General features: G+C 43.7%; 1 protein-coding gene across 1 annotated transcript in view; it reads left to right on the plus strand.

Moving 5' to 3' along the window:
* SNX29 (sorting nexin 29) overlaps nt 1-18,042 on the plus strand; it is a 451,551-nt gene that overhangs the window by 243,706 nt on the left and 189,803 nt on the right. Inside the window, 2 exon segments of the mRNA XM_073362374.1 lie at nt 8,820-8,875; nt 13,882-13,963. Of these exon segments, the coding sequence (XP_073218475.1) occupies nt 8,820-8,875; nt 13,882-13,963 (138 nt within the window).

An 18,042-nucleotide genomic window follows, 5' to 3' on the forward strand; every position in this document is an offset into this window, starting at 1 on the left:
GATATACCCTCTCAGTTTGAGGACGAACTGTTGATAACTACTCTTGGTATATGATCTTTCTGCCAGTTGGGAACCCACCTGAGAGTAACTTCATCTAGATCATATTATGCAATTGTCACATGGGACTCTATCGAAAGCCTTACTAAAAGCCAGTTATATCCAGTGATGAGCTGCCAAAATCTTAACAACAGGTTCCCTCCTCACTCCAAGAGGAGGTCGTTGCCCACCCCCACCCCCGGGACTCCTGCCCCATCCAACCGCCCCACGTTCCTTGACGCCCCCCCCCAGGACCCCTGCCCTCTCCACCCCCCCCCATCCCCTGACTGCCCCTAGAACTGGGCAGGAGGGTCTCGTGGGCCACCGTAGTGGGTGCCCACCCCACCCCTAAGAGCCAGAGGCACCTGCCGGGGGGCGAGGTGGGGAGTCCTGGAGGTGCTTACCTGGGGCAGCTCCCAGGAAGCATCCGGCAGGTCCCTCTGGCTCCTAGGGGTGGGGGAGCATAGCTGGGGGGGGAGCAGGGGGAGCAGCCGCTCCTCCACTGATCACATCAAAAGTGGCACCTTAGGCGCCGACTCCCCGGGTGCTCCGGGGCTGGAGCATCCATGGGGAAAATTTGGTGGGTGCAGAGCACCCACCTGCAGCTCCCTGCCCCGTGCCTGGCCCCAGCTCACCTCACCTCTGCTCCGCCTCCTCCGCTGAACGCGCTGCCCCACTCTGCTTCTCCGTCCCCTCCCCCAGCATCCCGTGAATCAGCTGTTTGGTGGGAAGCCAGGGAGGGCTGAGAAGCAGGTGGCAGCTTCACACTCAGGCCAAGGGTGGCAGAGGTGAGCTGGGGCGGGGAGTGGTTCCCCTGCGCGCGTCCCGTCTCCACCCCCACCCCCGGGTTACCTGCTGCAGCGTGGGCGGCCCTCCTCGTGCCCCCCCCCACTCACCTCGTGCCCCCCCCCACTCACCTCCACCTCCCTGGGCCTGAGCGGGAAGCTGCGGCCTGCTTCTCAGCCTTCCCCAGCTTCCCGCAGGAACAGCTGATTTGCGGTAAGCCTGGGGGAGTAGAGAAGCAGGGCGGGGCGGCGCATTCAGGGGAGGAGGCGGAGCAGAGGTGAGGTGGGGGTGGGATGGGGAGCTGCCGGTGGGTGCTCTGCACCCACCAAATTTTCCCCTTGGGTGCTCCAGGGCTGGAGCACCCATGGAGTCAGCGCCTAAGGCGCCACTTTGGCCAGTTAAATTTAGAAGCCCTTTTAGAACCGGTTGTCCCTCGTGGAACAACCAGTTCTAAAAGGGCTTCTAAATTTAACAACTGGTTCTAGCGAACCGGTGGGAACCAGCTCCAGCTCACCACAGATTATATCACATGTACAGCTTCCCTCCATCCACTAGGCCAGTAACCCTGTCAAAGAAGGAAATTAGGTTGGTTTGGCATGATTTCTTTTTTAACTAATCCATGAGGGCTATTCCTTATAACGCTGTTATTCTCTAGGTGCTTACAAATTGTTCAATAATTTGTTCCAGTAGCTTTTCAGGTATCCAAGTTAGGCTGATGGATCTATACTTCCCTGGATCCCCTTTGTTCCCTTTTTTAAAGATAGGTACGGTACTATGTTTGCCCTTCTCCTAGTTCTGTGGGACTTCACCTGTCCTCCATGAGTTCTCAAAGGTAATTGCTAATGGTTCTGAGATTGCTTCAGTTAGTTCCTTAAATACCTTAGGATGAATTACATCAGGCCTTGCTGACTTCAATACATTTAACTTATCTAAATACTCTTTAACCTGTTCTTTCCCTATTTCGGCTTGTGTTCTTTCCCCCTTGTTAATATTGTGTTGAGTATCTGGTCACCATTAACCTTTTTAGTGATGACTGAAGCAAAATGGGCATTAAACACCTCAGCTAGATGTAATCATAGCACTTGTAATTATAAAAATATAGTGTGCGTGCTAAGTTAGTGATAAATGGTCCATACTTCCAGGCTGACAGTGTTGATTATTTTATCCTATTTTACATCTAAAGGAAAAATTTCTCAGAAGCTGTCATGCTTTGAAGATTTATCTCAAGCAGAGACACTTATTTAAACATTTTGCAGGTTAAAGAGAAGACTTCATTTTGGTTTTTGTTAATTTTGCCTATTTCCAAAATCCCCACCCCCACCCCTCAATCTTTTTAATCAATGGCTGTTTATGAAGTCTGAAGATAGATACAGTTTGTGTTCATTTTAGAAATCTGGTGGGCTAGGAATTTGTTTTTGGTAAATATTATAACATTAGTTCAGTGAACAAAAATAATTCCTGACAGAGGTATATTCTCTGGTTGCTGATGCATAGTGTTTGTAATAGATGCAAACCAGCTTTCTCTCTAGTAGCTGATCCTGCTCCTGCCATGGGTATCATTCTTTTCTGTACAGAAAAGGAGTCAGGAGCAGAATCATCTGCTAGAGGGAAAGTTGGTTTGCATTTTTTATATATAAATAAAATAAAGCTGGGATTGAATCCCTATCCTACTCTTGAAACAGCTTATATTTGTGATCATTAGCAGCTGGACCTGCTGCTTAACCATAAGCAGCTTTGGGACAAATCCTTTTTTTTTAATTATTATTATTTAATAATATTGAATGGTTGGCTTATTTGTCCCTTGCAAATTCTTACAGTTAGTGTCATATGAGAGATGCTATTTTTATTTTAAAGTTCAGTTGAGTAAAATATTATTTTTCATGGAGAAAAATAAAAAAGCTGCTAGAAATAATTTTTCATTAAACTTATCACATAATGTTTTTTAAATTGAGAATTTTCATTGTTTTTCATCATTCATCTTAGATTCTGGTGCTTTACCGCAGTTTCATATGAGCAGTATAACCTTATTACATGTTATTTGAACTCAGTGATGCTATTAAACTGCTTGGACAAACAACATAAAAACTTTCTGCTTATAATAACACCAATCAGCAGTCTCACTAAGGAAAAGGTGTGCTATACACTGTGCCCCAAAAAAATAACAAATCCAGGCTCTGGTGGACCAAAGGAATAGAGGGGTGAGTTCTGAAGCTAAAGCTTAGATTTAACCATGGAAATTTTAATTCCTTAAATACAAGGAGAGGGGAAGTGGAAGTGCTATGTAGGATAACAAGGAAGCCTGATTTTACAGCCATCCAACAGTATTACAGCTGAAATATAGCAAAGGATATTCAGCTATCAGGTTATTTAATCAACAGAGCATTTCTTAGGTTTAATTATGAATAGTACAAATGGCACCATGATTACAGGGGATGAAAGCACAGACTCAGGTGATAGATTGGTTTTCATAACCTATTGTGGGATTCCACTGATTTCATAACTGCTAGGAATTAAGTTTTTGTAGTTGCCCAATGTCACCAGATCATGGAGATTAAATGTCAGTTTTTCCTGTATGATTTGGTGTATTTAAATTTTTATAATATGTTGTATAGGAGCCAAACATCATTCTTACCATTTGTATCCTTTTCTGCTTCTTCACATTCAGCTGTCTCTAGAATCTTTTTACGCTGCCCATCTCCTTTCCTGCAGCTTTTCTTCCTCATCTCTTTTCTCTGTTGCCTTAAAATTTCCCCCTCTCGTTTTCCCCTTGTGCTCACTCAACACTGTCTGCATAGAATCTGCTATCAAGCCTGGGGTTCTGTTTCATTTGCTGACATCTGTGGCATAAACCACTTTGTATTATTGATTCAAATAATTATACTGGGAGATTTTTAAATTACCGGCTTTGCATTTTAAAAATAACTGCGAATGCACTGTTATTCAATGGAAGTGTGATGGCAATAACCTGCACCCGGAACAGCTTCTGATAGAAACAGATTTTTTGTCTGTCTTTGTTTTGTTTTCCTCAGCTGTTGACCTTACATAAAAGTTCTGAGCATAGATGTAATAACTGTGCTGTTTGTTGTAAAGCTTACCTTTGTGTGAAATATTTGGTATGTCATATGAGATACTGGGGATACCCTAAGGTTCTAAATGTTCATGGATAATCCTCTTTAGTCAAACACAGACAAACTCAGAACAATTTATAAAACATACACATTTAGAAAAGACATGAAGTGATTGTGACAGGTTTGGGCCTTTGGGGTGTCACCTAATGTGCTGGGATGCCACTGAGTCAGCCTATTCTGCCAGCCTGGGTCCCCTTTACCTGGCCTTGCTGGGTTAGGCTCACAAGCTTCTTCCAGCCAAGCACACAGGCAGGGCCACACCCAGCTGCACAGTGTGACAGAGATCCGCTCTGGAAAGATTCAGCCTTAGGGGCTCGCCCCAATACTCTTGTGCCCACTCCCTTTAAGGGGTACAAACCCAAAGGTTTTATGAAATTCACCCCCTCCCTCAATGTGGAGGGAGAGATGCACAATTCCCCCCCTCCCCGTTACAAATTACATAAACTGGGTTTTATATTACAAACAAGAAATAAGTTTATTAACTACGAAAGGTGAATTTTAAGTGAATATAAGGGATAACAGACAGAACAAAGCAGATTACTGACTAAGTAAAGTAAAACACGCAAGCTAAATTCAATATACTTAAGAAACAAGTTACAAAATGTAAATTCTTACCCTAAATGTTATTTTAGGCAGGTTGCAAAGTTTCTGTGATTCAGAGTTCCAGTTGTATTCCTTTTCAGACTGGACCCCCGTCTCAGTCCGGACTCTCCCCTTGCCTTCCCTTCAGGTGGCTTTAGCAGTCTTTCTTCTTGGGCAGACAGGCTATAGAGAGGAAGAGTTCCGTTTGCCTTCCTCCCCACCCTTCAATCGGATTTACATAAGGCGGGAATCCTGTTTCCTAAACTTGATCCCCCTCTTACCTTCCAGTGGAAAGTCCCAGGTAATGTTTAGTATCAGGTGACAAGACCACCTGACTCTAGTATCACATTCCATGAGTCAGTGGCAGTAGGGAGCATCCACAGGAAGGTCAAGCCTTTTCACAGTCCATTGTCCTCACTGATGGGCTTTTCCATTGTTGTACCTGAAGTGTTAGCAGTGAGCGTCACCCAAAGTAGCATAGTTGAAATGCAGATACATAGTCAGTATTCCTAACTTCTGATATAGAAACGATACAGGCATACAAATTGGATAATTACATTCAGTAAATGATAACCTTTCCAATGATATCTTACAAGACCCATCTTGCATAAAGTACATCTCAGTTATGTCATATTCATATCATAAGCATATTTTCATAAAGAATATGGAGTGAAACGTCACCATGATGCCATGAAGTTGTTTTTTATCTTCCCATTGTCCTTTTGCATAGCTAATCCAGGGGTGCTGGAACAATTTGTAAAGTGAGGGGCTGAGAGCCATTGAACCAAACTGTAAACCCTGTACATGATGGAAACAACTTCAAGCCAAGAGGTGCAGCAGCACCACTAGTTCCAACATCTATGAGCTCGTCTTTAGAATGGAGGTCTCCATCTCCTCACATATCCTCTCCAGTTGCCCAGGCTTGGCAAAAAGTAAGGTGGCCTCTGGCAATCAAGACCTCACTCCCACATCTTTCATGTAAACGTGTAACTTTCTGGTTCAGGAAGAGACAGAGATATTCTCCCATCTCACTTGCTTCTGGATTGCCTTGTGTAGGAAGAGACTACCTCTGAGGCTGCCCAGGAATTGGAGGGTGTTTCAAATCCTGCCAATGTGTCTGCTCAGAGGAACTAATGGCTGCTTGCCTTGCGGGAGCTTCTCCCATCCTCCTGCCCCTGCATAGTTTGGTCCAGTTTAGAGAGCACATCTATCAGCCATTAAGCCTGATTTCAGACAGGGAATCACAGTTCTCACTGGGATCAGGGTGTAGCTAGTCACCACAGGAAGGAATTTTTCCATGCTTAGCCAGGTTAAGATGAGAGGTAATGTTCCTTTGGTGTTGAAAAGTAGAGTTCGGTGTTGGAGTTTTAACTATGTTGCAGGCATTGTCTTTAAACCCCAATATCCAAGAAGGATAACTGATCTGCCATATCAAATACCCAAGGCGGCAGGAAATTCACAGACCCGGAAATATCCACTAGTGACTAGGTATAGCTAATTACTTGACTACATTTCTGATCTGATATTACAAATATTTAAGATTCCAAATAGCCAAGCATAGTGAGTTTATTAGTCAAGAATAAAGCATGAAAAACAAATAAAGCATGAAAAAGAAACATGAAAAAGAGATGTACATACCGCCCTTTTGGGGAAGCAATCTCTCAAAGTTCACCTTATATAGAAGGTCTGCTCCCACAGTATGCACTGAGTATTTATACTATAGTTGTTTCCCAGCTATATATTACCCAAGATTCTACATATCTATCCAAGATTCAACCCATGAGTCTGCACCAGAATAGATTTGATTTAAATCATGATTTAAATCACTAGTCAGGAAAACTCGATTTAATCATGGTTTTTTACATAAAAGTGCATTCTTGTTGGTTATTATAACCTTAATGCATATTCTTCACAACTCACAGATAGATGTAGGTTTCATTTTTAGAAGGTATACACTATTCATTTTTTAAACAGTGCTTTATTTTGAAAACTTTTCAGGTTACTTTTACTGCTATATCAGAAAATGAGTGATTGTTTGGTTATTTCATTTACCAAAGGTAATTGAAGCAGATATTTATGAAGTCATTGGGAGGTGAACTATCTCCAATTCAACAGGTTAATCATTAATATTTGGAGGATTTTCTTGCAGTGTTATATTAGGAGAAGAACATCACCAGACAGACATTTAAATTGTTTTTTTAACTAAAACAACAACGTTATGTAGTTTGGATTTTTTTCTTCAACAGAAAACATAATATTTTAACAAAACAAGCATATGTCCGTCGCTTCTCACATTTATTTACAGATTTCTCCTTGTCCAGATCTATTTCACCACCAACAACAATCTTCTATTCATTGAACTTTTTGAAACTTTGCACTTTTAGAGAGAGGTAAGGGATTGATTCTGTGTACACAAATTTGCAGAGGGACAATAGAGCTGAGGTCTGTTATTTCTCACATCTGTGTATTACTTATTTATTTTAAACCATTTTTGCTGTTAACAAGCATGTTACCTCTGGAAAGACAAATCCACAATTAGAGAACTGCAAACTAAGCATCTCTGATGGTATCTTTTAGACTGAGCACTGAGTCCCATTGGGTAGATAGAAAGATTTTCCTAAATAATCTATACAGAAGCCTGTGGAACCCCATAAGATTGGGTCCCTAATCCATGAACTGTTGGAACACATTTACAAAACTTTTCTTAAATATTACATGAATATATTGTCTCATACTATAGAATTAGAATTTATAATCCCTATTCCATGATGAGATAACTTTGAGCTATAATGTATCTTAATTAAAACTATCTTTAGATAGGTTTTTTCCTCAAAAAGTATTTTATCAAAAAAATCAGATTTAAATAAAAAAATCAGATTTTTAAATATTTTTTTAAAACAAATCATTGATTTTTATCCACCCTGGTCTGCACCTGTTTCTTATCTTGTTTTTGTGTACCATCCAGTACCTTCCTTATCTTTGTTGTGCATACCACATTCCAGGTGTCAGTGGCCCATGGAAGCACCTCCTTAGAGTACCAGGACATACTATTCATATATCTGATTTCCAACATGTATCTGATTGTGCCAAGAGTTGAATCATCTATTGCAGAATGTTAGGGGGGCATATACGTTAGCTTGAGGGAATAGGCATAAACAGCATTCAGTGAAAAACATAATACAATTCTCAGTTGTACGACTTAGCATGACTACTCAGCATTCATGTCTGAGATGTGTACAATATTAATATTGTATGTAATACATATTAATATATTATGTCATACCCCTAACAAATATATACATTGGCTAACACTATTCTTCCCCTAATATTACCTGGATTCAATTTTATGTGTACAGGGCTACTTTTAACCGTCACTTTTTTATTTTTAAATTAGCCAAATTGTTCTTGTCTCATGCCTGTTCTTTATCTGTTAATAGAAGAAAATAATCATTAAAGGCAGGCCAACTGGTAGCTGTCATCGTGGTAAAAGCTGGAGGCTAATTGGAAGCCTGGCAAAGAGTGACGAGGGACAGTTATAATAATATTGCATGCTTACTTTGTTTTGTTATGTGTAATACTAGCCTTTTCTAGAGAGCTAAAAGAAAAACTGCGGAGAGGGAATTTGTGCAGAGTCCCATATTTTGAAGGATAAATCCAGAACCCAAAAAACAACCTGAGTGACAGGACTGTGTGCTGTTAAGTTTCTCACCAGCTGCAAAAGAGAATCCTCCCGCAGAACTATGGTGTAGAAGCAGAGCTTCTTTGGCTGTGGTGCATTGAGGAGAAATACCCAACGGATGCCACATAACGTCAGAATCACCAAACCAGTTCCACTCATGCACACAACTTTCCCCGTCTGTATATTTGAGTGCTGTGTGAGCCTCTGTGTAGCTGGTCTGGTCTGGCTTATAGTGGGTACAGACACACTGTTTTGTGGTCCCAGCATCCTGCTTCCTTCCTTCTGCAGCAGAACCACACCAGTTCCATTGGGTAATGGCCTCTGTACCAGAATATAGGGGTGAGGGGCACCATTTATATGTTAAATTCTAATTAGTTATTTTTCTCAGAAATGCATGCTTTTATATGACTTGGAATTAGTAATGGGTTTTGGTAAAGTTAATGGAGAACTTACCAGGGTCTCATGTTTATATTACTTCAAAACAGTTTTTTTCTTTTATTGTTTTACAATACAGCTTTTCATCTGCATGTTGAACAGTCATTTCCATATAATATCCTACCTTCATTATGGAAAGCATAATAATCATGATTTTTTTTTTATGATGTCAGGTCCCTGGGGATTTGAGTCAGACATCTGAAGACCAGAGTTTGTCAGATTTTGAAATGTGAGTTTGCAGTAAATGGATGTGAAATTTTGTATCTTTATACTATCTGTGTGGGAGGTGGGGAACAAATGGTCAGTTCTAATACATTGCTTTCGCTCCATAATTTCCAATAAGTGAATTACCAAACAGGGGTATTCTCAGTGGTGAGCTGGAGCCGGTTTGCACCGGTTCACTGGAACCGGTTGTTAAATTTAGAAGTCCTTTTAGAACCTCCGTTCAGCCCCTGAGTTACACACCTCCCTGCTCTGCTTCTCCACCCGCCCCCGCCCGGCTTCCCGAGAATCAGCTGTTCGCGCGGGAAGCCAGGGGGAAGGGAGGGGGGGCTGAGAAGCAGGCGGCAGCTTTGCGCTCAGGCCCAGGGAGGTGGAAGCGGAGTGGAGAGGAGCTTGGCAGGGGGGCGCGAGGAGGGCTGCCCGCGCTGCAGCAGGTAACCTGGGTGGGCCCGCGCAGGGGAACTGCTCCCTGCCCCAGCTCGCCTCTGCCTCCCTGCTTCTCAGCCACCCCTGGCTTCTTGTGCCAACAACTGATTCGCAGGAAACTGGGGGCGGAGAAGCAGAGTGGGGCGGCGCATTCAGGGGAGGAGGCGGAGTGGAGGTGAGGTGAGCTGGGGCCAGGCGCAGGGCGGGGAGCTGCCAGTGGGGGCTCCGCACCCACCAAATTTTCCCTGTGGGGGCTCCAGCCCCGGAGCACCCACTGAGTTGGCGCCTAAGGTGCCACTTTTGATGTGATCAGTGGGGGGAGCGGCCGCTCCTCCTGCTATCCCCCAGCTTCACTTCCCCGCCCCGCCCAGAGGGACCTGCTGGATGCTTTCCGGAGCTGTCACAGGTAAGCAGCGCCAGGACTCCCCACCTCTCCCCCCGGCAGATCCCTCTGGCTCTTAGGGGCGGGGCAGGGCAGGCACCCACTATGGTGGCTCACGAGACCCTCCTGCCTGGATCTGGGGCAGTCAGGGGAGAGGATGGATTGGGCAGGCGTCGGGTTGGGGGGGTTGAGGGGGGAACCGGTTGTTAAGATTTTAGCAGCTCATCACTGGATATGCTGTTGTTGGAAATAAAGCAGCTAACTTTCAGAATCTTTGTCCTGTTTAGTTTTTTTTTTAATCTTGGGACAGGAGGAATTCAGTTTTATGCTGCATCTGAACATCCTTTGGGAGCTTGTTTTAGTTTTCAGTTGGTTTAGTCCGCTAATGGTTCAGCAGCAGTTGTGACCAACTAAATCCCCGTGGGAATGCCAGGGGGGATAATGACACAACTAAAAAGTGGTTTCTCTCTTTTGCTTTTTTTTTTGCCATGCTCTTCTATAATTGTTCATTTCCCACTGCAGAAGATGAACATTAGTGTACCACAATTTTTTTAAATAAGAAAATTGTAGAAAAAGTACTGAAAAAATACAATTGGACTAAAAATCCCACATTTCGGCCTGAATTATTTTAATGTGTGATTTTTCTGGCCTTTAACCTTTGTTAGCCTAAAATCCATATATCTAGCTCAGTGTTTCCCAAACTTTGGATGCTGCTTGTTCAGGGAAAGCCCCTGGCAGGCCCAGCAGGTTTGTTTACCTGTTGCATCCGTAGGTTCGGCTGATCGTGACTCCCACTGGCCGTGGTTCGCTGTGCCCAGCCAGTGGGGGCTGCAGGAAGCGGCGGCCAGTACGTCCCACTTCCCACAACCCCCATTGGCCGGGCACAGCGAGCCGCGGCCAGTGGGAGCTGCGATCGGCCAAACCTGCGGATGCAGCAGGTAAACAAACCGGACGGGCTCGCCATATCACATTTCATGGCCATATCACATTGGCAGCTCATAGTCATCCTATGATCAACCAATACTCTAAGGTCCTTCTCCTCCTCCGTTACTTCTAATTGATGCGTCCCCAGCTTATAACTAAAATTCTTGTTATTAATTCCTAAATGCATAACCTTACACTTCTCACTATTAAATTTCATCCTATTACTATTACTCCAGTTTACAAGGTCATCCAGATCCTCCTGTATGATATCCCGGTCCTTCTCTAAATTGGCAACACCTCCCAGCTTTGTATCATCCGCACACTTTATTAGCACACTCCCACTTTTTGTGCCGAGGTCAGTAATAAAAAGGTTAAATAAGATTTGTCCCAAAACTGATCCTTGAGGAACTCCACTGGTAACCTCCCTCCAGCCTGACAGTTTACCTTTCAGTAGGACCCGTTGTAGTCTCCCCTTTAACCAATTCCTTATCCACCTTTCAATTTTCATATTGATCCCCATCTTTTCCAATATAACTAATAATTCCCCATGTGGCACGGTATCAAATGCCTTGCTGAAATCTAGGTAAATGAGATCCACTGCGTTTCCTTTGTCTAAAAAATCTGTTACTTTCTCAAAGAAGGAGATCAGGTTGGTTTGACACAATCTACCTTTTGTAAAACCATGTTGTATTTTGTCCCATTTACCATTGACTTCAATGTCCTTAACTACTTTCTCCTTCAAAATTTTTTCCAAGACCTTGCATACTACAGATGTCAAACTAACAGGCCTGTAGTTACCCGGATCACTTTTTTCCCCCTTTCTTAAAAATAGGAACTATGTTAGCAATTCTCCAATCATACGGTACAACCCCTGAGTTTACGGATTCATTAAAAATTGTTGCTAATGGGCTTGCAATTTTGGGTGCCAATTCCTTTAATATTCTTGGATGAAGATTATCTGGGCCCCCCAATTTAGTCCCATTAAGCTGTTTGAGTTTCGCTTCTACCTCAAATATGGTAATATCTACCTCCATATCCTCATTCCCATTTGTCATGCTACCATTATCCCTAAGATCCTCTTTAGCCTTATTAAAGATTGAGGCAAAGTATTTGTTTAGATATTGGGCCATGCCTAGATTATCCTTGACCTCCACTCCATCCTCAGTGTTTAGTGGTCCCACTTCTTTTTTCTTTGTTTTCTTCTTATTTATATGGCTATAGAACCGTTTACTATTGGTTTTAATTTCCTTTGCAAGGTCCAAGTCTACTTGACTTTCAGCCTGTCTCACTTTATCCCTACATGTTCTGATCTCAATAAAGTAGCTTTCCTTGCTGATCCCTCCCATCTTCCACTCTCTGTATGCTTTCTGCTTTTTCTTAATCACCTCTCTGAGATGCTTGATCTACAACTCCTGCCTATGAATTTTTTCCCCTTTCTTGGGATGCAGGCTTCCGATAGCTTCTGCAGCTTTGATTTAAAGTAATCCAGGTGTCCTCTGCCTTTAGATCCATAAGTTCTTCAGTCCAATCCACTTCCCTAACTAATTTCCTTAATTTTTGAAAGTCAGCCCTTTTGAAATCAAAATCCCTAGTTGCAGATTTATTTTTGTTAATCCTTCCATTCAGTTTGAACTGAATTAGCTCATGATCACTTGAATCAAGATTATCCCCTACAACCATTTCTTCTATGAGGTCCTCACTACTCACCAAAACCAAATCTAAAATGACATCCCCTCTAATCGGTTCAGCAACTACTTGATGAAGGAATCCATCAGCTATCATATCTAGGAAAATCTTAGCCCTATTATTATTACTAGCACTCGTCCTCCTGTCTATATCTGGGAAGTTAAAGTCTCCCATGATCACACAGTTTTCATTACTATTTACTTTATTAAACACATTAAAAAGGGCTCTATCCATATCCAAATTAGATCCCGGAGGTGTATAGCACACCCCAAGCACTATCCCAGGGGAGGCTCTAATAGTTTTCTTCCCCAATGTAATTTTTGCCCAGATGGATTCTACCTCTTCATTGATATACAATGCTACTCCACCACCTTTACCTTTATTTCGGTCTTTCCTAAACAGCACATACCCTTCAATACCTGTAGTCCTCTCATGACTACTATTCCACCATGTTTCTGTTATCCCTATAATATCTGGATTCACTTCCTGCATCAGTAGCTCTAGTTCCTCCGTTTTGTTACGTAGGCTCCTCGCATTGATGTACAAACATCTTAATTTTTGCTGTTTGGCCTCGCTCACATTCTGTACCCTATTAGGCACGGTCATTCTACAGCCAGTATAACCTATTAGACTGGTATCCACACTGCCCTTCCTCCTTATATACATTCTCCTACCCACGACTGTATCCTTCCTTCCTTTTTTTTTTTCTTCCCTCTTAATGCTAAAATCCGGCGTGGAGATTACTTGGACATCTCCCAGCCATCTCCCCCAGATTCCTAGTTTAAAGCTCTCTTAATCAGTTGTGCCAGCCTCCATCCTAGAAGTCTATTTCCTTACTCAGATGAAGTCCATCGCGAGATAACTGTCCTCTGTCCATGAATGCCTAACCGTCTTGGCTAATAGCCATTAATGGGCCTATCCTCCATGCACTCACCTAGTTCTTTTTTTAACATAGTTATAGTTTTAAACTTCACAACCTCCCCTGGCAATGAATTCCATAGGTTGGCTGTGCATTGTGTGAAGCAGTACTTCCTTTTGTTTGTTGTAAACCTATTGCCTATTATTTTCATCGGGTGTTATGTGAAGGGGTAAATAACACTTCCTTATTCGCTTTCTTCACATCATTCATGATTTTACAGGCTTCTGTCATGTCTCCTTTCAACTGTCTTTCCGTAGTTGAACGATCCCAGTCTTTTTAATCTTTCATCATATGGAAGCTGTTCCATACCCCAATCATTTTTGCCCTTCTATGTTCCTTTTCTAATTCTAATATATCTTCTTTCAGATGGGATGACCAGAACAGTACACAGTATTCAACATGTGGGCATACCATGGATTTATGTAGTGACATTATGATATTTACTGTCTTATTATCTATCCCTTTCCTAATGGTTCCTAACTTACTGTTACTTTTAGGTTTAATAAGTTCAAAATATTCAGGCAAAATTGTGATGTTTCAAGTGTTCTGAAAGTTTTGGTTCTGGTTCTGTTGCTCACTGTGGACATTTTGCAAGCATTGGAGGTAGACACTTTGTAGGTTTATTTTATATGTAAAGATGATTCCCTATTTTAAACTTGTCTCTTCTTTTGCTCAGATCAAATCGTGCCCTTATAAATGTTTGGATTCCCTCAGTCTTTCTACGAGGAAAAGCTGCTAATGCATTCCATGTTTATCAGGTGAGTAATATGGCTCTAAGAAATCATATTTGCGAGGGGATTCCAGAAGTGAAACAACTGAATGACAAACTTCTAAAATATTCTTGGTATCTGAAGGTGAATCGCAAACTAAGGGACCAATCTTTGAACACTTATGCACAGGGATAATACCTTTACTTGCATGAGAAGCTCATTGGAACAATTTAGGTGAACAGAGTTACTCTTGTGTGTGTTTTCAGAGTAGGACCCTAGTAACTCAGTAAAATGGTGGTACAGTGATTGTAGGCAAACAAGACAACCATTCAGTGTTCAAGAGCAACTCTTTCTCACACATGTATGCAAATATGCAAATTTTAACTATTGGAAGGATTAGTAGTCAGAAAACCTGGGCTATTTCCTACCTTTGTAAATTTACCAGAGGTTCTTTACTTTTACCTTTACAGACACCAGTGGGGAACAGAAATGACTTCTGTGTAGTGGCTTTTTGCAAAAACAACATTTCTGGCACTGTAGAAGCCTTTATACTTCTGTCTACTTCTGTCTAGCTTAGGCACGAAAATCTGTTAGCAATGGAGTCAAGGTACTATCCTCAGGCAAAAAAGTATTAGCATCTAAGCCATATTTGCATATGTTCAAATATTTGTTTAACTTCTGTAGTTAGGTTCTACCCACTCTGGCCTTTTTTCTGTTTATTTTAAAACTTGTTTATTGAAATTTTCAATTAAAAGGGTCCAAGCTTTCTCTGAAGAGTAAAGAGAAAGCATAAGTTCATTTGAATTAAAACAAAAAGACTCCGTACCACATGGAAATTTCTGAATTAAAATGAGATCTGTTTGCCATCTATGTAAATTTGCTTCAAATGGTGTTCACAATTGCTGTGTCTTGTGGATGCTTCCACAGTACTGAGGCCAGCATTGACTTCTGGAGCATTGCACTGTGGGTAGCTATCCCACAGTTCCCGCAGTCTCCGCCGCCCATCGGAATTCTGGGTTAAGATCCCAATGCCTAATGGGGCAAAAACATTGTCATGGGTGGTTCTGGGTACATGTCGTCAGGCCCTTCCTCCCTCCGTGAAAGCAACGGCAGACAATCGTTTCGTGCCTTTTTTCCTGAGTTACCTGTGCAGACGCCATACCATTGCAGGCATGCAGCCTGCTCAGCTCACTGTCACCATACGTCTCCTGGGTGCTGGCAGACACGGATTCTGCATTGCTACACAGCAGCAGCTCATTGCCTTGTGGCAGCAGACGGTGTAATAGGCCTGACAACCATCGTCATCATGTCTGAGGTGCTCTTGGCCACCTCGGTAAGGTTGGTCAAGAGCGCCTGGGCAGACATAGGCGCAGGGACTAAAATAGGAGTGACCAGGTCATTCTCTTTAGTCCTGCCGGCAGTCCTATTGCACCGTCTTCTGGCGAGCAGTCAGGAGATGAGGATGGCTAGTCGTCCTATTGCACCATCTTCTGCCGAGCAGCCAGGAGATGAGGATGGCGAGCAGTCCTACTGCATCATCTGCTGCCAGCCAAAGATGTAAAAGGTAGATGGAGTGGATCAAAACAAGAAATAGACCAGATTTATTTTGTATTAATTTGCTCCCCTCCTTCCTCCCCCCTCCCTCCATGAAATCAACGGCCGACAATTATTTCGGTGCGGTCTGTCTGGGGCACCTTGAAAAGTTTAATGGAGATTCAGTCCTGCCTGGAATACCAAGGGGAGGGATAGCTCAGTGGGTTGAGCATTGGCCTGCTAAACCCAGGGTTTTGAGTTCAATCCTTGAGGGGGCCATTCTGTGTTACAGTTGTTTTTGTTTCTCCTTGTTGCAAAGCCACCCCCTTTGTTGATTCTAATTCCCTGTAAGCCATGTCGTCAGTCGCCCCTCCCTCCATCAGAGCAACGGTAGACAATTGTTCCGTGCCTTTTTTCCGTGCAGACGCCATACCATGGCAAGCATGGAGCCCGCTCAGATCACTTTGGCAATTATGAGCACATTAACCACCACGCGCATTATCTAGCAGTATATGCAGCACCAGAACCTGGCAAAGCGAAACCGGGCAAGTAGGCGACGTTAGCGTGGTGACGAGAGTGATGAGGACATGGACACAAACTTCTCTCAAAGCACGGGCCCTGGCAATGTGGGCATCATAGTGCTAATGGGGCAGGTTCATGCCGTGGAATGTCGATTCTGGGCCCGGAAAACAAGCACAGACTGGTGGGACCGCATAGTGTTGTAGGTCTGGGACAATTCCCAGTGGCTGCGAAACTTTCGCATGCGTCAGGCCACTTTCATGGAACTTTGTGACTTGCTTTCCCCTGCCCTGAAGTGCCAGAATACCAAGATGAGAGCAGCCCTCACAGTTGAGAAGCAAGTGGCAATAGCCCTGTGGAAGCTTGCAATGCCAGACAGGTACCAGTCAGTCGGGAATCAATTTGGAGTCGATAAATCTACTTTGGGGGCTGCTGTGATGCAATTAGCCAAAGCAATCAAAGATCTGCTGATATCAAGGGTAGTGACCCTGGGAAATGTGCAGGTCATAGTGGATGGCTTTGTGGCAATGGGATTCCCTAACTGTGGTGGGGCCATAGACGGAACCCATATCCCTATCTTGGCACCGGAGCACCAAGCTGGCAAGTACATAAACCGCAAGGGGTACTTCTCAATGGTGCTACAAGCACTGGTGGATCACAAGAGACGTTTCACCAACATCAACGTGGGATGGCCGGGAAGGGTACATGACGCTCGCATCTTCAGGAACTTTGGTCTGTTTCAAAAGCTGCAGGAAGGGACTTTCTTCCCAGACAAGAAAATAACTGTTGGGGATGTTGAAATGCCTATATGTATCCTTGGGGACCCATGAAGCCATACACAGGCAGCCTGGACAGTAGTCAGGAGCTGTTCAACTACAGGCTGAGCAAGTGCAGAATGGTGGTAGAATGTGCATTTGGACATTTAAAAGCACGGTGGCGCAGTTTACTGACTCAGTTAGACCTCAGCGAAACCAATATTCCCACTGTTATTACAGCTTGCTGTGCGCTCCACAATATCTGTGAGAGTAAGGGGGAGATGTTTATGGCAGGGTGGGAGGTTGAGGCAAATCGCCTGGCCTGCTGGTTAAGCGCAGCCAGACACCAGGGCAGTTAGAAGAGCACAGGAGGGTGCGGTGTGCATCAGAGAAGCTTTGAAAACCAGTTTCATGACTGGCCAGGCTATGGTGTGAAAGTTCTGTTTGTTTCTCCTTGATGAAACCTCCCCGCCCCCTTGGTTCACTCTACTTCCCTGGGTGAGAAGGCTGTGGAACTTGGGGAGGAGGGTGATTGGTTTCACGGGGGCTGTAGCGGCGGTCTGTGCTTCCGCCTTTCCTGCAGCTCAGCCATACCCTGGAGCATATTAGTTTGATCCTCCAGCAGCCTCAGCATTGAATCCTGCCTCCTCTCATCATGCTGCCGCCACCTATCAGCTTCAGCCCTCTCTTCAGCTCGCCACCTCTCCTCCCAGTCATTTTGTGCTTTTCTGCACTCTGATATTGTCTGCCTCCATGCATTCGTCTGTGCTCTGTCAGTGTGGGAGGACAGCATGAGCTCAGAGAACATTTCATCGCGAGTACGTTTTTTTCGCCTTCTCATCTTCACTAGCCTCTGGGAAGGAGAAGATCCTGTGATTCTTGAAACACATGCAGCTGGTGGAGGAAAAAAAAGGGGCAGTGGTATTTAAAAAGACACCTTTTATAGAACAATGGGTACACTCTTTCACGGTAAACCTTGCTGTTAACATTACATACATAGCACATGTGCTTTTGTTACAAGGTCTCATTTTGCCTCCCCCCACCGTGTGGCTAATCCCTCACTCCTGCCCCCTCCCCATGGCTAACAGCGGGGAACATTTCTGTTCAGCCAAAGGCAAACAGTCCAGCAGGAACAGGCACCTCTGAATGTCCCCTTAAGAAAAGCACCCTATTTCAACCAGGTGACCATGAATGTTATCACTCTCCTGAGGATAACACAGAGAGATAAAGAACGGATGTTGTTTGAACGCCAGCAAACATACGCTGCAATGCTTTGTTCTGCAATGATTCCCAACTAAGTGCTACTGGCCTGGCGTGGTA

This window comes from Lepidochelys kempii, chromosome 10 (genome assembly GCF_965140265.1).
Source record: "Lepidochelys kempii isolate rLepKem1 chromosome 10, rLepKem1.hap2, whole genome shotgun sequence".
Taxonomy (NCBI): domain Eukaryota; kingdom Metazoa; phylum Chordata; order Testudines; family Cheloniidae; genus Lepidochelys; species Lepidochelys kempii.